This window comes from Fusarium flagelliforme, assembly GCF_020744385.1.
Source record: "Fusarium flagelliforme strain FIESC 12 MPI-CAGE-AA-0113 chromosome Unknown B0J16scaffold_7, whole genome shotgun sequence".
NCBI classification, from domain to species: domain Eukaryota; kingdom Fungi; phylum Ascomycota; class Sordariomycetes; order Hypocreales; family Nectriaceae; genus Fusarium; species Fusarium flagelliforme.
The window spans coordinates 197348-219921 of record NW_025763509.1 but is presented as its reverse complement, the minus strand read 5'-3'; the positions used below and the strand labels follow the sequence as shown (position 1 = coordinate 219921).

General features: G+C 47.4%; 9 protein-coding genes across 9 annotated transcripts; 5 read left to right on the top strand and 4 right to left on the bottom strand.

Annotated features, from left to right (window-relative positions):
* Positions 1 to 291: 291 nt before the first annotated feature.
* Positions 292 to 987, top strand: B0J16DRAFT_323650 (uncharacterized protein; the record flags this gene model as incomplete). Its single annotated transcript, XM_046125783.1, has 1 exon — positions 292 to 987. The coding sequence occupies one exon, from the start codon at positions 292 to 294 to the stop codon at positions 985 to 987; it is 696 nt and encodes a 231-aa protein (XP_045978523.1).
* Positions 988 to 1708: 721 nt separating this feature from the next.
* On the bottom strand, positions 1709 to 6292 carry B0J16DRAFT_274802 (uncharacterized protein; the record flags this gene model as incomplete). Its single annotated transcript, XM_046123683.1, has 4 exons — positions 1709 to 2288; positions 2342 to 2905; positions 2957 to 3100; positions 3159 to 6292. 4 exons carry the CDS (start codon positions 6290 to 6292, stop codon positions 1709 to 1711), a joined length of 4422 nt encoding a protein of 1473 aa, XP_045978522.1.
* An 894-nt stretch (positions 6293 to 7186) lies between these two features.
* On the bottom strand, positions 7187 to 8219 carry B0J16DRAFT_348266 (uncharacterized protein). Its single transcript, XM_046128704.1, has one exon. It carries the CDS (start codon positions 8110 to 8112, stop codon positions 7252 to 7254), a length of 861 nt encoding a protein of 286 aa, XP_045978521.1. The 5' UTR covers positions 8113 to 8219; the 3' UTR covers positions 7187 to 7251.
* Positions 8220 to 9008: 789 nt separating this feature from the next.
* Positions 9009 to 10112, top strand: B0J16DRAFT_403733 (uncharacterized protein; the record flags this gene model as incomplete). Its single annotated transcript, XM_046132733.1, has 1 exon — positions 9009 to 10112. One exon carries the CDS (start codon positions 9009 to 9011, stop codon positions 10110 to 10112), a length of 1104 nt encoding a protein of 367 aa, XP_045978520.1.
* Positions 10113 to 11380: 1268 nt separating this feature from the next.
* Positions 11381 to 13147, bottom strand: B0J16DRAFT_180422 (uncharacterized protein). Its single transcript, XM_046122590.1, has 6 exons — positions 12755 to 13147; positions 12641 to 12680; positions 12362 to 12588; positions 12064 to 12305; positions 11872 to 12002; positions 11381 to 11820 (listed from the first exon to the last, which is right to left on the bottom strand). Exons 1-6 carry the CDS (start codon positions 12935 to 12937, stop codon positions 11450 to 11452), a joined length of 1194 nt encoding a protein of 397 aa, XP_045978519.1. The 5' UTR covers positions 12938 to 13147; the 3' UTR covers positions 11381 to 11449.
* A 608-nt stretch (positions 13148 to 13755) lies between these two features.
* Positions 13756 to 15216, bottom strand: B0J16DRAFT_348262 (uncharacterized protein). Its single transcript, XM_046128703.1, has 5 exons — positions 15031 to 15216; positions 14943 to 14979; positions 14453 to 14894; positions 14341 to 14405; positions 13756 to 14292 (listed from the first exon to the last, which is right to left on the bottom strand). The coding sequence occupies exons 1-5, from the start codon at positions 15184 to 15186 to the stop codon at positions 13946 to 13948; spliced, it is 1047 nt and encodes a 348-aa protein (XP_045978518.1). The 5' UTR covers positions 15187 to 15216; the 3' UTR covers positions 13756 to 13945.
* A 1293-nt stretch (positions 15217 to 16509) lies between these two features.
* B0J16DRAFT_180393 (Alpha/beta hydrolase fold-1) lies at positions 16510 to 17725 on the top strand. Its single transcript, XM_046122588.1, has 2 exons — positions 16510 to 17037; positions 17094 to 17725. The coding sequence occupies exons 1-2, from the start codon at positions 16627 to 16629 to the stop codon at positions 17436 to 17438; spliced, it is 756 nt and encodes a 251-aa protein (XP_045978517.1). The 5' UTR covers positions 16510 to 16626; the 3' UTR covers positions 17439 to 17725.
* Positions 17726 to 18125: 400 nt separating this feature from the next.
* Positions 18126 to 18981, top strand: B0J16DRAFT_375087 (ankyrin repeat-containing domain protein). Its single transcript, XM_046130664.1, has one exon. It carries the CDS (start codon positions 18160 to 18162, stop codon positions 18937 to 18939), a length of 780 nt encoding a protein of 259 aa, XP_045978516.1. The 5' UTR covers positions 18126 to 18159; the 3' UTR covers positions 18940 to 18981.
* A 675-nt stretch (positions 18982 to 19656) lies between these two features.
* Positions 19657 to 21959, top strand: B0J16DRAFT_375086 (heterokaryon incompatibility protein-domain-containing protein). Its single transcript, XM_046130663.1, has 3 exons — positions 19657 to 20169; positions 20225 to 20253; positions 20306 to 21959. The coding sequence occupies exons 1-3, from the start codon at positions 19688 to 19690 to the stop codon at positions 21952 to 21954; spliced, it is 2160 nt and encodes a 719-aa protein (XP_045978515.1). The 5' UTR covers positions 19657 to 19687; the 3' UTR covers positions 21955 to 21959.
* The last annotated feature ends 615 nt before the right edge of the window (positions 21960 to 22574 follow it).

Below are 22574 nucleotides of genomic sequence, written 5' to 3'. Positions count from 1 at the left end.
CAACTACTAGTAACGTGGAACAACCAACACCTACCAAAACGGCAACACGGCCATGCAGACACAGTACATCCATCTCACTGGCACGGCGTTACAGATCCACAGAGGACCTTGCTATCCTGTGGCCTAATTAAAATCTAATTCTTGCGCCTATAAGAACCCAATCAGGCTTTCTGATTGCTATTTTGTTCTACGTAACCTTTAAACCGCACACTTAGTTTAAACGGTCCCACTGGTGCCTTACAAATTGAAGTTCTATTCCCACGCAATGAGACCTACAACCCTTCTCCAATAATGCCAATTGTCGTCTCCTACCGCAACACTGAGCTGTTGCCCTATCTGAGACCTTTAATATCATATGTGGTCTGGAACCACCATAACTTCGCTGCATTAGGTACACGTCGTGGCATAGGCGTTCCTTCGGTCAATGAATCCAGCGTGGATCCACATATCGCGTCCACTTGGCATTCGTATCCTTTCGACATCGAAGCTACCTGGAAGGTCAACTCCCACATTAGTTGGACGCGTTGCTATGTATTACCGGCCAAACAAGGTCGTCAGGAACTCACAATGATTGGCCTTAACGAAACTGATATCAGCGTTATGTTTACCACTAAGGGCACCCCCAAGCAGATCGACCTTGTTGTAGCGACTAGCAAGAACTGTTCTTCTCTTGTTGGAGCCACCATCAATGTCACAGACACAATGCGGACCCCTTCTTATTTTACATTCTATGATAAAGATGTCTGCCCAATGGTTGTATCCCCACCCATAGAATCTGATAGCTGTGGTACTACGCTTGACGCTACCGTTGTTTCGGATATGGAAGCCTCAATGACCTCTTGGGTATGCAATGAGGTTCCGGAGATATTCAGACCCAAACAAGTGAACTGTAGCTCTCCGGAGGAGGAAGAGATCACAGCGCAACAAAACGTTGCAGGAGGGGCAACGTATCTAACATTCGTTGTAGGAGCCCTTCTCTTTATCTAGAGTTCTTTATAACTGTTCCTATCTACATACTCTACTAAACTTTGCTTTACAAGTAAGCTATACTTATGTAAAGTTGGCTATTTACAGCTATAAATAGTAAAATTCTCTATGGTGAGGTATTATAGAACTTATTGAGTACTGTAGTTAACGATAGAAGTTAAAAAAAAAAAGACATATCGATTGTAGAAGTATACTATGATACCTTTATAATATATTACAAGAAGCAGGGACTGTATGCTAGCTAAATTAATTTAGATTCTGCCGACTGTTCTGAATTCTTTTTATAGTCTTAGCAGTGATTTGAGAGCTTTACTGTTCGCTTCGAGAACATCACTGGCATATAGGGCTGCACTATGTATCAGTCTATGTATGAGCTTACTTTATTCATTAACTTACTACAGGGCTACTTGACCGCAAGCAGGTCGTTCAAACGATCCAATGTAGGACTGCTGTCAGATGAAGTAGTAGCACCAGAAACTACTTTACTGATCTGTGCTGACAGGTGAAGCCATTCCGTATCGTCTTCGTCAAAGACCTGAAATGTAATAATAGGGAAGTAAGAAACAAATGTTGTTTGGTATGTAATGCTGAGTAATTGATAGCCAGGCTATGAGAGATGGGCTATCGAGCTTCAAGGTAGGCTAGAGCTCAATAGACTCAAACTCCAGGACTTGTCAATTCTATTATACTAGCTAACTAACTGAATATTATGGTCCCATGTCTAGGTGTGGTAGATGCCCCATTTGACTGGCTGTGACTTGCCCGTATTGGCAGAACACTGCACCTTACCAGACGCGCCGACCTTGCCTCCCTTACTAAACTTCTGAATAGCGGTTTTGACGTACTCGATGAGGTCCCCTCCACCGAAATGGAAGTAGATGTTTCCATTGAGCGCTGTCGCCTCAACTCCAAAGGCGCAGGTACCATGGTCTCCAAGCTGCCTATGCTGAAGACCAACCGTCTCAGGTTTCCAACTGGTTCCACCATCTGCTTCAAAGTTCTGAATCATGATCTTACAGTCTGATACCAGCGGAGAAGCGTTGCTCGTGTCGTCCTGGAAGGTTGACTCTTTGCACGACTTCTTTCCGGGGGGCATGTCGCATGGGTAGAAGGGGCTGGAGCCCTTGGAGGCCGTATCCCAAGATTGATATGCGCGTTCGGGGCTGCATACTGGAAGGCGCATGATGCCGGGCGTAGTGACGTCGAGTTTGAAGAGTTCTTTCGCATCGACGTAGTCAGCGACTTTGCCTAGAGGGTCTGCCGTGTTCTTCTTCCCGTTGTGGTTGTAGGTACGAACGGAGCTGTAGTCTCTTAGTTAGTCACAGAACTTGCAGCCGCGAGAAAAGTTACTTACCCTTCGATGAGATCCTTCACTTTGATGCCCCCAAAGCTGGTCCCGTTAAGGTTCGACACACCCGGTGGAGCGATGAACTTGTTCTTCTGGCAAATTTTCTCGCAACTGCCACTAGGTTTGCAGTCGTTATGGCACCCTCCGACGCCGTCTTCCTTCGGGTAGACCAAGTAGTAACGTCGTTGTTCGAAGCAGATGCTGGTGGCATCCATGGCCTCCTTGGTCACGTAGTCCTCGACAGGGTATTCCTTGTTACAATCGTAACCCGAGTCAAGAACGAAAGCATACACATCAGACACTCTCCATACAGTAGGGATGATGAATCCATAAAAGGACTTGCTAATATGGTGATTGATGTCGAATTCAACATCCTCACCTTCACCTTCGCCTTCAATGCCGGCGTCAATCAATTTTCCATCTGAAATCATGTCCCAGAGTGAGTCGATTGACGAATCATTGCCACTGAAAAGCACAGATACTGAAGCATTGGCGAGCTTTTGCCACCCAACTAGGACCTGGCCCATGTAGCTCTTGAAAGAGTCCCTCTTCTCCAACGACCATTTAGTCCTAAGAATTACGTTAGTACTTAGCGATAATTTGGGATGACTGCGAACTTACTCATCATTACCACTGTCAAGTAGATCTTTCACCAGAGTTGTGCTTTGTCCAATCCAAGTCATCGCCGTGTCCTTGGAATTGTCGAGGGTATTTGGCCTGCTCCGGAAGTAGGGAAGCTCACGAAGGTATGAATTGAAGAAGGGACTGAGGAATCTCATGTTAGCAAGAGTGAGAGTGTTGAGGGATGTTTGTAAAGGCTTACGCGGCAACTGAAGAAGCGCCCCAGGTGAGAAGATCAATCAGAACAAGTTTCCATTTGTCGTCTTCGGGGTCTGGGATCGGGGCAAATTTGTTGCTGAAGTCGTCGAGATCGAAGGCGATGAATGTAGCCGAACTCTCCACTGAATTGTGGTAGTCCCTGTACATTTTGTGGATTTTGGCTAGGGAATTCCAGATAAACATTCCGGCAGGTCCTGATAAATCGCCGTCCATCGAGGTAATGCATGACATGCCATTATCGCAGTCGTCGGCCTTCAACCTATGGCAGTTGGTCCTCGTCGGGATGTAGAGATTCATGGTGATTGACTTGGAGAATGTCCATGTTTTTCCTTTGGGTCGATCCACTTCCTTCCAGATGCGGATAAGATCCTTCCAGGCACCATCAGTTCCCACCATCCTCCACCGTTGAGTTGCTGTCAAATCTGCGATGTCGCGGTTGGCGGACGTTGTGCAGTCTATCTCCGTCCAGTTGCCAGTCCTATCCTTGTCAAGCTTGGGGTCATCGCCGACTTTAACGTCCTCCTTAAAGATAGCCCAGGACTTGGAGGGCTTGGGTACATCGTTGTACTTCTGCAGATCGATGGCCCAGTCAGTGGTACCGCCCATTCCAAATGCCTTGTACACGGCCTCACGAGCCATCTTGGTGCTGGGGCTCATATAAGACACCCATTCGGTGTCGTCGTAAACGAGAATGTCGCTGTGGCTTGTTGAGTCAACATAGTGCTTGACAACGCGGCTTTTGTCCTTGAGAATGTCATCGATCTCAGCATCGGCAATGTAACCGGCCTGACCGGTACACTTGCCCTCCTTCGCCTCCGACTGTAACTTGTTGCCAGTGTAGAAGCAGTTCGGACCGTAGCAACCAGCCGAGGCCATCTTGAACGACCGCCCATAGCTTGTAACACCCACAATTACCTTGTTGCTTGGGACACCCGCCTTGGTAATCATGGCTAGCGAGTACTGAGTCTCAGTAAGGTTAACCTGACTGCGAAGGCAGTTACCAAGTGCACAACCTTCCTGTGAGTGGGAGTTCTCCGTATCCCATTGTCCGTGGAGATCGTACGTCATGTAAACGATATAGTCCACTACCTTGCCAATGTCCTTGATAGGATATTGCTTCAGGTACCAATAAGAAGAAAGCGCAGCAATAGACACTGACTTGCCCCGTAAGAGATTCTTCAACACAACGAGGAAAGCGAGGTAGTTCGTTCCTTCATCCTTGTCAGCCGGCGGGATGTCAGGGATATCAGGTGCTCCAGGGTACTCCCAGTCAATGTCAACACCGTCGAGACCATGTTCAACAATGAATGCGGCAATCTTAGAGGCCATTTTGAGACGGTTGGCGGGTTTGACACCCTCGCGAAAAATCGAGTAAGTGGCAGGCAGGGCTGAAAAGTCCCAACCACCGAAGGACAGGATCCTTTTGACGCCCTCCAATTCTGCGAAGGACTTGAATTGATACTGAGAGAGCTTGTCACCCACCTCGACGTCGAAATCCTTGGTCAGAGTTCCGAACGCAAAGTGCAAGTGCGTATATCTTGACGTATCGATCTGAGAGGCGTCCTGGTATAGACAAGGTCGACCCATACCGTAACCCTGGAAGTATCCAATCTTGATACCGCCACCACCACCGCTGTTGACAATCTTGGTACCGCAGTTAGAGATGCAACCGTTAGTGCCCTCCTTAGCAGTTCCAGGGGCACCAGTATTCGTATCAGTGCAAAACTCCCTGGTGATTCCACATTGCCCCCAGATATTGCAACAGGCATTCAGGGGGCAAGGGTTGAGGTCAGAGAGATCGGTGGTATCACCAGTCTTCTTGGTACCTGGCTTCTGCGGACCACATTGGGCATTGGCGATTGGGTCAGGGAACGGGGGAGATCCTTCACTCAAACACATGACAGTTTGATAGAAGAGCCTCTTGCATCCAGCCCAACCCCATGTCTTCTTGTTGAACTTCTCAAGGTCATCAACCTTAAGGCCATTCTCGACAGCGATACTTGCACAGTTATCGCCCTCGTCAACCTTGTAGGCATGGCAAGAACCATCCTTGTTCTTAGAAGGTCGGAGGTCAGGGAGGTCTCCCTTTGAGCAGCACACGTGTTGCTTAGGCACCAGCTCAGCACAGAACTTCGAACCTGGATTGAACTTGGTGAAGTCGCTGGCTGAGACGCCACATCTTTGTGCTAGCTTGGCGCAGCTGTCCCCGGATTCGACCCGGGTGGTTTTGCACTGAGCACGGACATGAAGATGTTGGTGGCGCCGGCCATGTTGGTCGCTTGAAGAAACGGGGTTTGCTGGCTTGGTGGAGTTCTTAACATTGGTCAAGACGTCTAGTGGCTTGGTGTACAAGACCTGACCCGTCATGTTGGTAGACGCCGGGAAGGACAGGCAGGTACCATTGGCCCATGACTGAATAGCGTTCTGGAGGGAAGTAAAGGTTCCATTGCCTGTCGCCATTACACCGAATGAATGCGCGCTACCAGTGTCAGGAACGCAGAGTTGCATTGCGAAAGTGGACGCTGTCACATTCAGGTTGTCGAGGTTGTCTTCCAGGATTCTGAGGGCAGAAGAACCAACAACTCGACTCTCGAGGCTCGAGCCAACATAGAGACCGAGGGTGGCTTGCCCAGACTGAACGAACATGATAGCGGGCCCATCAGATGCACCATGTCCATGAGTCAGGTAGTGACGAGCTTGCCTGGTGATGGAACGGATTCCAGAAGCAGCCAGTCCGAACCCGTCATTGTACCAGCCAATCTCGTAATCGACATTGACGGGAGAAGAAGCCGAGACTTGGAAGGATGTCGAGTTTGGAAGAAGAGAAAAGTCCGGTCCAAACGACGTGCAGGCGTGAATACGATGAGTAGAGTCATCATCGACGGGATCATAGAGGGAGAATGCATAGAAGATGGTTTCGTGACACTTGCTCATTTGCGCGAGATCCGAGTACACGGACCAGTTGCCCGGCTCGGGCCCAGAAATGCTGCACCGCTCCGGGCAAGGATCGTAGTTTAGAAAGTAAGGGCTAGCTCCAAGTCTGTTTCTTTCCAAGGCAGCGGAAAGGTTGACAGACGTCAAGAGTAGTGCAGCCACATGCCATGTTGAAATCAACATGGTCAATGTAGCTTAGCGTGGTAAAGTAACAAAGAAGAGGTTTGTAACAATATAGAAAAGAATGAATGGTAATTAACGATTGGATTTCTAATGAATGACTGGAGTGAAGATGCCTGTAGCTGCTGTTGGTGAGATATTTAAAGCTGCTGGTAAGGGAACTTTTATAGAAACTATTTCCTTTCAGAGGCTAGAAAGATAGATTGTCCGACAGTTTCTACAAAGGAAAGACCCTTTCATTCGCATGACCTGACCGACTTCGCTCTGCCTAGGGTTTCCAAATTCTGCACGGCCTCACTCTCTCCATCACGAACTACAGCCGCACGGCACGAGAGATTAATTTGTCTCCTTTGTTACGCTACTACATGTTGCCACGAGCCGGTCGGCCAATCATTTTCAGATAACAATTCATACCCACGGCCATTCACAAGATACAGCCGCTTTGTCCGGCTTGGCTCGCCATGGACGTTTTGGTTCGAAGTGCTCATTTGGACTGTTGGTTGTTGGTTGTTAGTTGTTGGTTCTTAACATAATAAAGTGACACACAAAAGACCCTTCAACCTTGATCGTTATTGTGGGGAGGGAGTACATCGCAGGTCCGTTGGTTACGAATGTGGGATGTTGTCTCCACGTTGCAGTGTGTGATAAATAGAGATCCTCGGCAAATGAACATGGGCCAGGTTTAGGCTGATATAGAAGCTTGGCGGAAATTTGCCGAAACGTAACTCGCCAAGAAATGATCAGATCAGGAGAAATGGTCTGGTCCTGACTCGTGTGAAAAGGTTGAAGTCAATTAATTGACATGAAAACGTCAAGCACGGACGCGATGGTAATGAATGACACTTTTTTCGGTTGAACAACGATGCCGTGCTTAGTACTTTATCGAAAGAATAGAAAGATTTTATTAGATCCTTTAAGTTACTATGCTAGCCATGAGCCTGAGAGAACAGTACTGAGTGGTATTACATGACGTAAGCTAGAACTCCCAGTAAAAATGCTAAACAAGTGGTCCCTCCAAAAACGATTCCTACTCCCATACTCTCTTCCTCTTTCGGTGATCCACAATCAATACCGTCAGGTTTGTCCGTCTTGTTAACGGTCCAGGGCCATGTACATACCCGAGTGGTGATTTCGGCGGCGATGCTTGACGCAGCCGAAGGGGTCACCGCGACACACTTATTCGCCAAAGTTGCCAGAGCCTGGAGAGGGCAGATGTCTGATTCCATTTCGTCGGAGCGAGGGTCACCTTGAGGTGTTTTGACCGTGTCCTGGACCTTGATGGTGAGTCCAGCTGCAGATGAACAGTTCTTGCTGTCAGTCGCAGCAACGAGGTCGACCAGTTTCGAAGGACCCTTTGTAGTGAAGGTAATGTTGATCCTAGAATAGCTGGTGCCAATGTTGTATGTATTGTTGTATGTGCGATCGGGGTCCTCGTAACATTCGAAGAAGCCAGAAATAAGCGTTAAAAGCCATTTGCCTTCCGTGTTGAAATGTCGATGGTAGTTCACTTCGAAATGAGGGTCATGGTTCGCTGAGAGATTGATAGAATCGTGTCCGAAACTGTCTTGAAGAATAGGGCGGCTAGTATTACTGTAATTGTAGACATCATAAATAAAATAGGGTTGCAGAGTAGGAACAAGTTTAGTGTTTTGGTAAGAGAAAACGAAAGGCATCACCAAGGAAGGATTGATTGTCGACTCATTGCGTGGAAAGACCAAACCGACCTCCAAGGTGCCGGTATAATCATGCTGCTGTTCCTCGGCAGCCGCTGTGGAGATGCCGAGGAGGAAGAACCAACACGCCAAGGAATAGAGGCAACGCATGTTGAAAATGAGTGAGGATGTTGAGTAAGAAAGCGCGCAGGGACAATTTAGTTTACAGGGACCTGAACGAGTTCTTGTAGTGAGTGAAATTCAGGACCCTGCGTCTGTAAGGGCACATGAGTAATATGTATGTTGGTTGTGGTACCTGCATGGCCGTGTTTCCGGCTTGGTAGTTGTTGGTTGATAGGTATTAGTCAATGCACCACTTCAAAAGGTCCTTGTGGCGGGGCACCTGCAGGGATGAGTGAACCCTTTGCCGTGAACGAGAATCGTGGGGTGACCGGAGAAGTAAGAATCAGCAGGTACCATGGCTCCTCATACGCTTAAACTCATTAGCGAATACGCAGAAGAGAGTATGATTCGCTGCTTTCAAGAATTAAGACCCAGATCGGCTACAGCGCCAAGACTGTGTCACATTACCCAGTGTCCGAAAATTTCCATCTTTACTTTCGCCTGTTTTCACCCCGACGGCTAAATCCCCTTTCAAGAAAATAAGGGAACTCAACTGAGAAAGACTGGGGCCCTTGAGGCCAACCCCAGACGCCCGGTGGCTCGGCCCGTAGGAAGGTTGACAGCCGTCAACGGGATCCTTGCTAGTCTACGATTCTCGGACGAGCCCAAGGATGAGAGCCAATAGCTTCAACTATGCTCCGTTTACAGGGTCTACCACAAGAGTTTTTGAACACGAGGGTCTTGCTCTTGTCGCAAGAGGCACAGAATTTTGCACGACCAACAGTAGAGTTCATCATGAGATTGAGGGACTTTCAGTCAAACAATGCAGAATAGATAAATGTATAAATTGAGTTATGACCGGTCCTAGGTAGATACAACATACCATCCAATAATCCTCTGTACCTAGCCACTCTTCCTTCTTATCAATCCTTTCATCCAACGAGATGTATCTCGCAACACTTGTGGCTGTGAGCCTTCTTTCACAGCTTCCCTCTGCCCTCTCCATCCCCTCGCGTCGAGCTGTGGACTGTGCATTCTGGACTTCTCCTGAGAGTGGAGCGACATGTGCAACCTTTGCTGAGCCCTGGGGCATCTCTGAGGACGATCTCAAGGCATTGAACCCTGGTATCAAGTGCCCCAACATCGACAGAGAAGGGTCCTACTGTGTCATTGGGTCTGTTACCGATGGTGATGATGAACCCTCACCTACTGCCGTTGGTCCTAAAAGCACAGTTCCTGCTTCTGCCAAGGTGACATCGGTCATTAAGACAACCGCTACCCCTGTTACGCCGACCGTTACCCAGAAGCCCTCTACTACTAAGCAGCCTTCTGGCAATGGTATCAAAACCCCAGAACCTATCCAGGAAGGCATAGTGACCAACTGCAACAAGTTTCACTATGTGTCCCCCACAACCAGTTGTCAGGGTATCCTCAACTATAACAAGATCTCCCTTGCCGACTTTGTCAAGTGGAACCCGGCTGTCGGCCGAGAATGCCAACACCTCTGGGCTGGCACGAACGCATGCGTCGGTGTCATCGGCTCCACCCCATCTCTTACCACAACCACCAAGGCTAAGCCCGCAACAACGACCGTTAAGGGCAATGGAATCAAGACACCAGAGCCCATTCAAGAAGGCATGGTGTCCAACTGTAACAAGTGGCACTTTGTTGGAGACACGACTACATGCCAAGGCATTATCAGCTACAACAAAATTACTCTGGACGATTTCGTTGCATGGAATCCCGCTGTTGGTAAAGGCTGCAGCCACCTTTGGAAGGGCACCAATGCATGTGTTGGCGTACTCGGCTCTACACCAAAGCCTACCGCAACGGCTCCCAGTAATGGAGTAAAGACACCTCTGCCTATTCAAGAAGGTATGGTCAAGAATTGTGTCACATTCCACTACATCAGTTCTACAACTACATGCCAGGCCCTTCTGAAATACAGGAAGATCACAATGGACCAGTTCTTTAAGTGGAACCCAGCAGTTAAGAAGGATTGCAGCGGTTTATGGAAAGACACCAATGCTTGTGTTGGTGTTAAATGAGCTGGTTCAGTGACTTTGCCTTCTATTTCAGCAGGCCTTATCTCTTATAACTGGAGGCTAGGGTTTTGAGGACATAAGATTTGAGGTTTTGCGGGTGGACTTTAGCTTCTTTGTGATCTCTTATAATATAACCTTTATTTCTATCCTGGGACCTTGTTCAATTCCTGTATTGAACACAGCAGCTGCAGTTCGCCATAGCGCTGCATAATTTTAACATCTCAGGTTAAATGAACACTGTAGGCATCAAATAACGATGTGAGCTAAATCAGGGTTAGCTGCGCAGGATGAAATGACCCTGACATAACAAACATGACTACTGTTATCTTTAGTGTAAGGATCACCTGATGTCAGTGTGTAAGAGGCACCTGGAACCAGACGGCTCCAGGGTAGTGATACAGCTGGCACAGTAAGACTCCAGGCAGCGACAATAAACCTATTTCTTATTAGGTCTATCACGTTGGCCTGACGCCATGGAGTAAAATCTATGAAACGTCAATATCCCTATCTCTTCACGTACTAGTCCGGCAACAAAAATAGCGTAAGGACTCGCCCAAATGGCCTTCTTTTACTACCACCAATCATAGATCGCTATCTAGCATTGTATTGGGACATGGGATGAACTTTTGGGTAGTGCAAACCATAAGGAGAATTTATGGACACGCAAGACAGCGGGATCAAACTGGGTTCGAACTGTCTTACCTGAGTCGACACCAACTGCCATAATATCGGCCTATCAATACAATGCTAATTTTGTATTTGGCTCATCGATATCCGGCGTGGCTGGACAGGCAAGGAACCTGCTTGTGTGCCTATAGTTAAAATGAGAGGCGAGGCTTGTCTCAAGTTTACAGTGTCAATGATCCACTGATAACCTTCACATGTAGTCGGGCCCATTGAGACCCATATTGTGGATTGCCATTGTCTTGGAGGCATGATCGTTAAAGAGGCATTGACAATCGCAGCCAGAAAACATCAGGCATACCCTACAGTTTCATCCTTCACAGATGCAATATTCTTTGGAGTTGGACCAAGCACTGATCTACCCTGGGATAGTTTCAGAAGACCCTGCGAAGCTTGGCCTGCCAGCACCGCATTGAATCTGTCGCATTACCGAGCGCAACCATAGAGACATACAGGCAAGCTACTTTTCATCTCGAGAAAGCGGTCACAGGAGGACAAGATGATAAAATCATCTTACTAGGCCTAAATACACTGGTGGCGGTGTATTTGTACTGCTATGTTAATAGTGCGTGACTTCGATGCAACAATTAGAATTATATTTCATCCATGTAAAGGCAGTAATGAGTAAGTATTTACTAGTAAAATAATAGTAATTCTTAAAGATCATCGGCTTTTCCCACCGTCAACCTCGTTCCTGTTTTCTCCCGCCCATCTTGTATCCGATCCATCTCCAGATCATGACTTCCGCGGTCTTGCCATGTATCCGAATCATTGTCTGTTAAGGTAGAAAAAGGATGTGCGTCTTCATGATATTGACGATTGCGAGGAGCAGGCACAATCGAGGTTGAACTGCCTGCCTCATCGTTGGGTGATTCCAACCGCACGCCCCTCTCGTGTTTGCGCGGATCACCAGAGCCGCCAATAGTGATAATTCCAGACCTGCTTGCTCCAGTGGTTCTCGGTGTGCTTTGGTGAGCTGCGCCGTACAAGGCCAGGTAGAATATAGGCTTTAGAGATGGAAGGCAGGCTGATCGACAAGGTCAGCATGATCAAGCAGGAGAGAGCAGACCTGACTTACCGCAGACGGTTCCAACATTGACTTCAATTCCAGTCCACATCATCTCTTCGCTGAACGACCAAGTAACATCTAAGCTGTTAAAGTCAAGAGCAACGACATAGTACAGCCGGACGAAAGACACGGCGGTAACACTAATCAGGGAGTTTGGTTAGTTTCAACAAATACAACCATCTTGAATGGAAGTCTGCTTACAATAGACCGAGAGCAAAGATACCCAAGAGTGCTATCTTCTTTCCAGTGCGCAGTTGTAGGGTCCAGATTCCAGGGACCGGAACCAGAAGGATACATATATCGGTGATGATATTCGGTATGGCATTTGCGATGAAGAACATCCTGACATCAACTGGGCATTGGAAAGTCATCTCGCCAGCGCTAGGGCTGAACCTGAGCCAGAATGCAGACACAGGCCAGCATTGAAAGGTCGTGACGAGGATCTAGTCAAGCAGTCAGTACACCCAAGGCATGAACGGCGTGGGGATAGGGAACTTACGACGGCGATGCCCCAAGCTATAACAATACCAGAGAGAATCCATATCGGTATCCGAGTTGAATTCAGCGAGCCGAAGATTCGCCAGTACAGAGCAAGGATAGACAGCTTAACAAAGACAATGCTAAAGGTGTACAGATACTCGGCGGCAAACAATCCTTGAAAGTAAACCTCAAGTCCATTCTCCGGTGCAGCCCAAAGATGTCTTCCAAAGCCACCGCGAACAGTCACTACACCAGTGGTTAGTCATCATAGTAAACGGGACTGGATTGATCAACGCACTAAAACAAGTCACGTCAAACATGAACCCAGCAGAGAACACCTATAAATACCTTGTTAGCAATAGCTCTCGAAGCGATAAACAGAGTTTGGGTCGCGGGTCAAAATACTACGTACCAGTGAAGCAAGAATAAGCCAATCATCCCACCAGAGAGGGTTCCCAACTAGTCTTCGCGCTGCGATACGCAAACCGACAGTGATAGCCCCAAAGACCCAAGTGACAACAAAGCCACTAACAAGCGCGGGGACCTTGGTCTCGTTGAGGTCCAACCCTGCAGGCGGTTCCGGAAGGGAACTCATACTCTGGCCTCGGGTACGGAAACAAAGAAAATGATAGAAGCGATTACGTAGACATTGGTGAGGCTCGGCGGATACTTAAATCCAGACGGTAGAAAACTCTGGGAAACGCTGTGATGGGGTTGAAAAAGTCATTTATTGCCGTTTGCCCGGGTATTGACAAGGGATTGGCAAGTCAAGCTGTCTTGCGCAAGGGATAAAGGCTCAGTTCGTTATATGAAATGCCTTGGCAGGTTGTCTACATCCAGTGCACGGTGTAGACGCTGATCCCGCGGCCCAAGCATCCAGGGTACTTGTCAGGCCAAGCGTCTAACTTTAATATGTGGAGCGTAACTTACCCACGGCTTTTAAGAAAAACATGCGACCCGAGAAGTAGCTGAAAGGAACGCTCAGACAGCAAAGAACCCATACACAGGGAATCTGTTACCCTAGTTGCAGATCACAAGTTCTTCCATACTGAGTCACACCAGTGCATATGTATTGAAAGCTGAAAGGAAGCAAAATACGACATTTGCTTTTTGCGTTTGCGGATAACAAGTACCCCATCAAGGTGGTGGAGTTCAGTGGCTTGAGCTTTGAGGCCTGACACCTGACTAGTCAATTTAGTAAAACACATTAACCAGTTCATTGGATAAGAATATGATGTTCTCCATTCGCCTTACGGGCCGGCTGCAGCGGTAACCCTTACTGAACCGAAATAAACCCCGGGACGCTAATCTACAATTATGGTACCAGATCGCTAGACTCTGTATACAGCTAGAAGTACCGGGTAACCACATGCTAAAACAAGAGCTATTCTAGAAACTTCCTACTTGTTATCAAATATCATGTAATATCATTTTACATGTGACAGTATAGTCACTGTAGCTAGGTTATTTTACTTTACTATTTGAGCGCTCAATTAATTTTATGTAGTAGCATTTTATAATCCTTGCAGTATTACTCTGTATTTACATAGAACGTATTGAGAAGACTCTTGTGTTATACACTCCCTTTTGATGAGGGATGTGATTATCTAGGATCCATCTTCCCCTCGTGGAACTGTGATCCATCTGCTGAGTCCTGATCACTCTGATCGACGTGCGGTGCGCTCCCATCCCTCAAAGCAAGCCCCCTCTGACTTGAGCTCGGTTCATATTCATCATTTATTCGTTGAAACACCCCAGTCTTACCACCCGTTCCTCCGATCGTGACCAGCTCCGTGGGTATTTTACCCTTGCCTGTCTCGTTTCTCGACCCTATACTTTCGAACTTGGAAGAGACCATCAGCATGAGAGGTCTCAATGTCGGCAGGCATAGCGCAATGGTTCCGCAGGCTACTTCAACGACACACCAGGTGCAAGCTGTTGCGAGTGTCCCTGTACATATTAGCTGAGTGGTGAGGATGTGTCGCTTGAGTCGCTTACATGTAGTGTCGACGGGATCGAATTGCATAATGGTTGTGAATCGGTATATACTGGCGAATAAAACACTAAAGGGTCAGTGACAACTCCTAGCTGGTCCAGCATCAGAACTTACAAGCTTCCAAGCATGAAAATAACCAACAACGACAACTTTTGAGCGATGTTCACTTGCAGTTTCAATATCTGCTTAACAGGCAAACACAAAATCGCAATATCCGTCGCAATATTCGGAATCGCGTTGCCGATAAAAGAAGCCTTCAGATCGATGCATTTGCCGTCTATCCACGGCTCCCAAGCCTTTCGAATTGGATGGCATTGGAATATGCACACGGCGCAAATCGCAATCCACCAGCCGATTACCACCGCAGCGATGATAGCCGATATTAATCGAAAGCGTCGAGACGGGAAGATGCGTAGGTACATTGATAGCAGGGCAAGCTTGATGAGCATCACGGCTGTGACGTAGATGTTTTCGAAAGCGAGAAGTATCTTGAGGAATATTACTTGATCTAGTGTATCGACGCGCTCGAAGTGTCTTCCGAGGCCGTGGGCAATCACTAGTAACTTGTTAGCGACGTCGATGAGGCTCAAACGGTCTAACTTACTGCCATAGTCAAGTCCGCCGGTAATAAAAACAAAGACCTAGCTTATTGTTAGATCGCACAAGTCTTGGCTGCATTCAATTGAACATACCAGCGACACTACAGTTAGCCAATCATCATTTCCGTACCCAATTCTCATCTGCCGAGCCCATAACCGTAGACCAACAAATACAGCAGAGAGCACCAAGACGATGGTGGTCGTCGTATTAAGCTCAGTGCTTCTATCGGCATCTAGATCACGCGCCATGGTTAGACAAAGAGCGGGAATGAAAGCGGAAAAGGCTCGAGAATTCCATGAAGGGATGGCGCCAAGATGAAGTAACTCGCACGACGCCACGTACGGATACGGAGTAGAACAATCCAGCACAAGCGTGATTAAACTTTAACACTTTCATCGTCCATCTGTTGTGGTGCGATGTACAAAACCTGCGTGAGATGTGCAGCCCAAATCAGACTAGATTGGACGATCCTGCAAGGGAGATGCCAGTACTTTTCACAGCCCTGAAGTCTAGTCTCGGAGAGATATTCTCACCTCTCTTATCGACCAATCGGGTTTCAACCTCAGCGTTTGTCAAATCTCATTTTCCGTCGAGTCAAGGTGGTCTGACGAATCCCTTTTTTTTTTTTTTTACCCAGCTAAATCTGCATGTACGAGGATCACAAAAGCAAAAAATACGACAAGCGAGTCAGAAAGTGAGTGTCAATGAAGATTGCAGCGTCGCACTCAATTGAATATTAGTGGCTCTTCGGACCCAGTGAAAAGCGGCACCGAGCTGACTTACGAATTCATCAACTGTAGTGGTGTAGCGCTTTGACAGCGGGCAGTGCCTTTACCCCGTTATGCTTGTTCCTGTTGGTTCGCATCTTAGCTCTCACTGCCAGCCGAGAAACATAAAGGAAACCAATCATATTTTTTCCCTGTTTTGCCTTTGGCCTTGCTATGAGCAGTCACAAAGTGATATTGACACGCATATCAAACTGGGCTGAAGGATGAGTTAGCGTTGAATCAGATGAAACAATTGAACCGGCCATTCGGCACGTTGTATCGTATCCCAGCAGCCCGCCTCCCACTTCCGATACTACGCTTAGACTGGCCTAGCAAGGTTTAAACATGTTCAATCTTCCATCTTACCCACTGGTCCATTTCTTATTCCCTTAACCCTTTAAAGCGATTGTAGAGAGCAAAGTAAAAAATATTGCTATTTAATTCTAATAACATTTAATCTGCTATGCATGGACTAAACCAAAGTGGAATTTAACTAAGCCCACCGCTTTATGAGCTTTGATTCATGCTTAACTCATGATCCTTTTTAGTCACATTACCAACGTTGACCGTTGCATTTAATGGATCCGATGACCCTGTCGTTAGGGGATTCAACTGAAACTAGACCCCTTAGCGAGACGTTGACGGTTGAAATAGTGGGACAATTGCTTGCTGGAGCACACTAACTCAATTCATTGGATGAGAGGATGGTATTCCCATTAGCCTCAACGTGTTAAAATTGGGACTAATTGCGCTACACGCGGAAATTCCGACAAGGAGGAAGGAATCTAACTTTAAGAAGCTAAGCAACAGTTATGTTACCGGAGAAATATACAGCTATAAGTACCACCCAAACGCGTCATGAGGGTAAAGGGTCCCTAAAAACTTCTTACTTGTTATTAAATACCGAGAACCACATTTATTATGGATTCCAAGCCTACAATCGTTTTTATTCCAGGGGCATGGCATTCGCCTGACTCCTTCCAATTGGCTCGCGATGCCTTGCAAGCCCGGGGCTGGGAGACGGAGGCCGTTGCGTTCCCGACAGTCGGTGCCGAGCCGCCTACCAAGGGAGTTCCAGATGATGCTGCAGCGGTCCGCAAGGTTCTCGAAGCTCTAGCTGAGCAAGGCAAGCAGATTGTTCTCGTTGTCCACTCATACGGAGGCGTGGTCGGAGCACAAGCCGTCCGAGGTCTGGGATACAAGCAGCGACAGAAGGAGGGCAAAAAGGGAGGCATCATCACCTACCTTTACCTCTCTGCGTTTGTAGTTCCCGTTGGCCAAAGCCTCCTGAAAATGCTTGGTGGAAACTGGCTACCCTGGATGCGTGTAGAGGTAAATAGTGCTGCAGAAGCTCTTGTGCATAAAGGGCATGCTAATCATCCACATAGGGCGAGCGCGTGTTTGCGGACACCCCGGAAGAAGTCTTCTACCACGATATGTCTGCCGATGAGCAGAAGAAGGCAGTTAGCGCTCTGGAACATGAATGCATCCGTGCGTTTACAGATGAGGTTGACTACGAGCCATGGCAAGACATGCACTGCCTGTACTTTATCTGCGAGGAAGACAAAGCCATCCCTGCAGCTGTGCAGGAACATATGGCCGGTATTCTCGGATCCGACTCGGTGATCTTCAGGAGCAGAGCCTCACACTCGCCATTCCTTTCGGCTGTTCAAGATGTTGTGGATGGAGTTGAGAAGGCAGTCCAATCGGGTCAAAAGGATATCAGCTCTTAGTTTTGTCATGTAACATTGCAATCTGTTGTAGAAATGAAGGCGTGACTAGCGCCCACTGACCAGAATAATTAACTTTACTTTTCTCAGCGTCTCACAGTAGGGCTCGTACATGTGGCGCGATGCAGTCAAGCCCCCACGTAGCCGCACAGAACATTTGGTCCGTTGTTAACTGGTAGCCCATGTGTTCCGGGCTGTATCTTCTAGCTTTTATCTATTGCGTTAATCCAAAACGGGCAGCCTGCTCTCTAATCTCAACATCTTGGCGGATCGCCGTTGCATGATCCCGACAATTCTTTGCTTGCAGACTTGAGCTCCGATAACCAGGTACATGATTCTTGATCCCTCTCAGCTTCTGGCGCTGGAGTCTTGGCGATACCGGATATTGCGCCTCTTTGTAACCCAGCCCTGATAACCCTGCAAAACCTTGTAGGTAGGAAATGTTATCTGTGACATTAATCTGATTTTTCACCTATAGGGTAGTAATACCGTGAGAGTACATGGTAAAATATTACAACTAGAAATATTAGAAGACGTAATTCCTTTTCTTAATGGCAGATACCAATAGATCTAAAAAACAACCAACGGAAGTATCGATAGCAGTGTTGAGTGACCCCGCATGACGACATAGGGACATGTGATTTGAGATGGGAAGAAAAACAGGAATGCTCTTCGAGTCCTTTCACCTCACCCGACCGCAAATCAGATTGCTGCAAACTTTGAAATGACCTCTACTTTCACAGACGAACTCTTTGCCTTGGCTTCGACTGGAGACTTGAGCCAACTGGAGACTATCCTTTTGAAAGAAAAAGAGTCTCCACTAGACGAGACTGTGCAAGAGCTTCTCGCAACAGCCGCAAAGGAGTCCCATACCGCTGTAGTCAATTTTCTCTTGACCAAGTACGCTTCAGTTACTCTGAACGAGGAGATCGTCCGAAATGCAGTCAAATCAGGCTCAATTCCGATCATGAAAGCTTTACTAGCGCGAAACCCTTCAGCAATCAACATGCCGTTCGACCATTATGGCTCACCCCTCATCGTGGCCTGCATGAGACGCAACAATATCGACTATCTTCGATATCTTCTTGAAGCCGGTGCTGACCCGAATCAAGACCCGGATGCAGCTACATTCCCTCTAGCCATAGTCGCTGCACTTTACAATGATCCCGCTGTGATCGACATACTGCTGCAACATGGAGCTAGGCTCGATCGCTCGGGTGCTCTGGGAGCTGCTGCTCAACTGGGAAACGAACCTATGATGGCTCGTTTGCTGGAGCGTGGGGCACGGTCTGGAACTGATGCCGTTCGTCCGTCACAGCGGGGATCGCCTCTTCATACCGCTGTTGAGGCTGGACATGTCGGTGTCACCAGAATGCTTCTGCAGCATGGCGCTGATCTTAAAGCGTTGGATGGAAATGGTATGACGCCTCTCGATATCGCTGAGAAGATGCAAGAGAAAGGAAAAGACATGTCACATATATTAGAGCTTCTCAAGTATGAATAATAAAGTTCTGGGAGTTGCGCAAGTGGTCTTGTGGACTTTGAGGGTGTGCCGTTATATTGTTGCGGACTCACAATGCTCGCTCTATTGGGATCAGGATCTTCAGCTGATGGGCCTCTAACTATTGAACAGATATTGACGCCTTTGGAATTTGCTGTGGTTTCTCAACTGTTGAAAGCCGACAAATCTGGAACTGCCTTGCTGTATGGCTGAGACACTTCTAGCCGAGACCCGGTTGGAGGAGATGCTATCATTTCATTTGCAGTCGAGGGCAATTGTGCTGCCTGAATTAGGTGTGGCTTTTTGGCAAGGCCACTTTCGGAAAAGATTGTCTGTATGAGCAAAATTTACCCCCGAATCGAATGCCTCTAGTGTAAGGCATTAATTTGTTACGGAGAAGGGAGTGTCGGAAGAGGGTTGGGTCTGCATCGGGTTGCATGAGCGAGGCCTGGGACTTCCCTGTATCTACGAAGACCACTGGATAGCGGTGGTATGACAGAAAGTGTCGTGGCTTAGCGCTGTTGTGGAGTGAAACATCCCTTCTGATTGGACAGAGAAGCGCAATACAAGCCACGAACGTCTCCCATAGCCCCGGTCCAAATAACAGAATAAATACAATAGTCAGCAGCACTGCCACGTTAGAGTCAGATATAGATTTCAGGGCGCTGGGGTAATATCACTATAGGATTCTAATTCTCTTACATCCGCATTCAATCACTACAAAGATTAGAAACTCAAAACTGCTACCGCAATGACAACATCAGTGCAGGATTTGTCAGTACCTAGGCATCAGACTTCTACCTGGAGTGAAGTCGAATGCTGCACGAGGGTTTGCCAGAGATGCGAGAAGGTCCCATTTCACGAGGAAGCATTCCATGGTTTTGATGGTTCCATTACGGTATCAGACACAGGCTGCGAAAGCCTTCACCTATCTCCAGACGAGCTACATGACAAAACCGTGTACGGCCAGTACAGTCTTGAGGTTGACTTCAAGCTTGTTGATAATTGGCCACAGCTGCCAGTTCTTACCAAATCTGCAAAGAACTGCGATCTTTGCAATTTACTCGAGACGCGACTCAGAAAAACTCAATTACCGCCAGGGTTTAAAAATACAGCGATACATATGAAACTTTTTTATTACTGGCGGAATGGAGGGGGTTCTGGTTTGGAAGGCTTGAAGGCTTTGGTGTATGGAAAACTGAAACAAGACGATGAATTCTCAGAGCTTGTTTGGTAAGACCTTGGATACACAGAAGATGAATGGATTAAAACTGATTTTAAACAACAGGCTTACATTCACGATTGATGCCAATGAAGGTATTTCCCTCCCCATGTGTTGTGTAACTTTACGGGCTAATTCCAGTTAAAGGCGAATGTAAGCGGTGGCTGCGACTTCAACAAAGGCCGCCTGCAGAATTTCTTTCTGGTGAATATATCTCCAAAATCACAGCACGTCTCGAACGGTTAGAAAATAACCGAACGTCGACCTTCCTTCCTACGCGACTGATCGACCTTGGGTGTCACGACAAATCATCCACGTTTGTGAGACTTGTTACGAAGGAGATCGCGTTCAATGAACGATATACCTCCCCTATGTATGTGGCGCTTAGCTATCCATGGGGTTCCCCGGAGCAAGCAGCGCGTCAGTCAAAAACTACACTTGACAACATTCGTGACAGGATGATAAGTATCGATCTACAGACTCTTTCTAAAGTGATTCAAGATGCAGCGATCGTATGCAAGTTGATTGGGGTACGGTATCTTTGGGTTGACGCTTTATGCATTATACAAGGAGACATACAAGACTGGGAGCGGGAATCGACAACAATGGGCAAAATCTTCCGAAGCGCTTACCTGACGATTGGGGCAGCTACGATCGAGTCTTGTCATGGAAGCTTCCTTTCACCGAACATCGATGCCCTCGAAATTCCTTTTGTGTCTCGCATTAAACCAAGGGCCAATGGCACATATCGGTTGGTTGCACAAAGAGAACAGCACGGAAGGAGCCCATGTTTCCTACAAAGCACTTACTTCACCGACATCACGGGCCCATGGGAAACCCGCGGCTGGGTCTTCCAGGAGGTCGCCATGTCAACTCGGCTATTGGTGTTTGGAAGGACGATCATGGCACTCGAAACCTCAGAAGAAGGACTCGAAGAGCTACCAAGTTGGTTTAACTTAATACGCCTGCCAATAGATTATTCGACTTGGAGATCTTTGGTGCAGAATTACAGCAGCATGAAATTAACTTTTAAGAAAGATACGTTTCCCGCGATATCAGGGTTAGCCAGATTCTTTGCAGAGCACCTTGAAGATGAATACCTTGCAGGTATTTGGAAAAAGGACATTTATATCAGCCTCTTCTGGCACAGTACCCCTCCACAACACTTGGAAAGACAGAGCTTTTGCGCATCAATTAACAGAATTTCGTCTCGTCCATATATTGCACCCTCCTGGAGCTGGGCTGCCGAAAAGCATTATAGCGAATTTGGGACCTACGGCTTTCATCCAGTACAATCCAAGTATCATTCTACGTCGGAGTGTCACGTCATCGATGCCGGATGTATTGTCGAGGGCTTAGATCCATTTGGGGTTGTACAAAGCGGCTACCTTGTACTTTCTTCCAAAGTTCTACGACTGCAGGAGGGACGATATTCTTTTACACCCACTCCTGGTTGGGAAAGAGGGCATCATGACTGGTATCTTGATGGTGGAACCAGGGTGATGCAGACTCTGCTCGATGGTGACCCAGAATGGAACGATCCTGATATTCATCGCGTGCTCTTCCTACTTCTAGGCAGCTGCGAAGATCGTGGTATAGAAGCCATTGGAAAGTTTAGAAATGATGGAGCTCCAAATGGAGAGAGGTGTGCCTATGGTCTCGTTCTCTACCCAGCTCAAGGAGCAAACAGTTCCTATCGAGTTGGTTTATTTAACTCACAGGTTCGAAACCATGCGCCTAATGGAGGGTTGAAGCTTTGTGATAACTGGCAGACAGAAAAGATTGCTATTATCTAAAGGGAATATACCTTTTTCTTCTTTTTGTTTTTAGGTTTTCATTGGAGTAGAGAAAGAGGCTTCTTCCAGATTGGCCTGGATTAGTAAAGCCTCAAGAGCATAACGGAGCACGAGATGGTCTGAGGTCAATTGCTGCATGCAGACACCATTGAAGCTGGGTCTTGGATAATCTCCTCTCAGCCGCAGAATGTAACTGTTATCGGCCGAAGGAATCAGTCTTGGCTGCATAGCTACAAAGCGGGGTAGCTTAATACGGCGCAAGCTGTCTCGAAAGAGCATCGGTTGGTATGCCTCTCTGCCCGTTGAGCTAGTCTTGGCTGGCCTCATTTTAGGTCTGGACCCTCCAAGGCCCCCCTACATACCATTTGACTTTTGGGTATTTAAGTTTCTTGAAACTCTAGTCTCTCAAGAAGTACAATTTCATCTCGGTGACTGGCTGTAGAGCTCAGCATGGCTTCATATCTGGATACAATATCGCACGAGTTCAAGGTCAATCACATTTGCAAAGATTCAGCTGCATAGAAACCCCAACAAATACTGGAATTTCAGCAAGCCACAATCAGAACACACCTTCTCGTCGCATATGAACTACACAATAACAACGGTCTGCTTTCAGATTT

Bases quoted from the DNA above. Each gene is read 5' to 3' on its own strand.
- B0J16DRAFT_375086 (XM_046130663.1), top strand. From the start codon at position 19,688: ATGACAACATCAGTGCAGGATTTGTCAGTACCTAGGCATCAGACTTCT. The intron at 20,170-20,224 runs GTAAGACCTTGG...TTTAAACAACAG, and splicing joins GAATTCTCAGAGCTTGTTTG to GCTTACATTCACGATTGATG. The intron at 20,254-20,305 runs GTATTTCCCTCC...TTCCAGTTAAAG, and splicing joins CACGATTGATGCCAATGAAG to GCGAATGTAAGCGGTGGCTG.
- B0J16DRAFT_375087 (XM_046130664.1), top strand. From the start codon at position 18,160: ATGACCTCTACTTTCACAGACGAACTCTTTGCCTTGGCTTCGACTGGA.
- B0J16DRAFT_348262 (XM_046128703.1), bottom strand. From the start codon at position 15,186: ATGGCGCGTGATCTAGATGCCGATAGAAGCACTGAGCTTAATACGACG. The intron at 14,980-15,030 runs GTATGTTCAATT...ACAATAAGCTAG, and splicing joins GGCTAACTGTAGTGTCGCTG to GTCTTTGTTTTTATTACCGG. The intron at 14,895-14,942 runs GTAAGTTAGACC...ACAAGTTACTAG, and splicing joins CGGCGGACTTGACTATGGCA to TGATTGCCCACGGCCTCGGA.
- B0J16DRAFT_348266 (XM_046128704.1), bottom strand. From the start codon at position 8,112: ATGCGTTGCCTCTATTCCTTGGCGTGTTGGTTCTTCCTCCTCGGCATC.
- B0J16DRAFT_180422 (XM_046122590.1), bottom strand. From the start codon at position 12,937: ATGAGTTCCCTTCCGGAACCGCCTGCAGGGTTGGACCTCAACGAGACC. The intron at 12,003-12,063 runs GTAAGCAGACTT...CTCCCTGATTAG, and splicing joins ATCTTTGCTCTCGGTCTATT to TGTTACCGCCGTGTCTTTCG. The intron at 11,821-11,871 runs GTAAGTCAGGTC...CTTGTCGATCAG, and splicing joins CAATGTTGGAACCGTCTGCG to CCTGCCTTCCATCTCTAAAG.
- B0J16DRAFT_180393 (XM_046122588.1), top strand. From the start codon at position 16,627: ATGGATTCCAAGCCTACAATCGTTTTTATTCCAGGGGCATGGCATTCG. The intron at 17,038-17,093 runs GTAAATAGTGCT...TCATCCACATAG, and splicing joins TACCCTGGATGCGTGTAGAG to GGCGAGCGCGTGTTTGCGGA.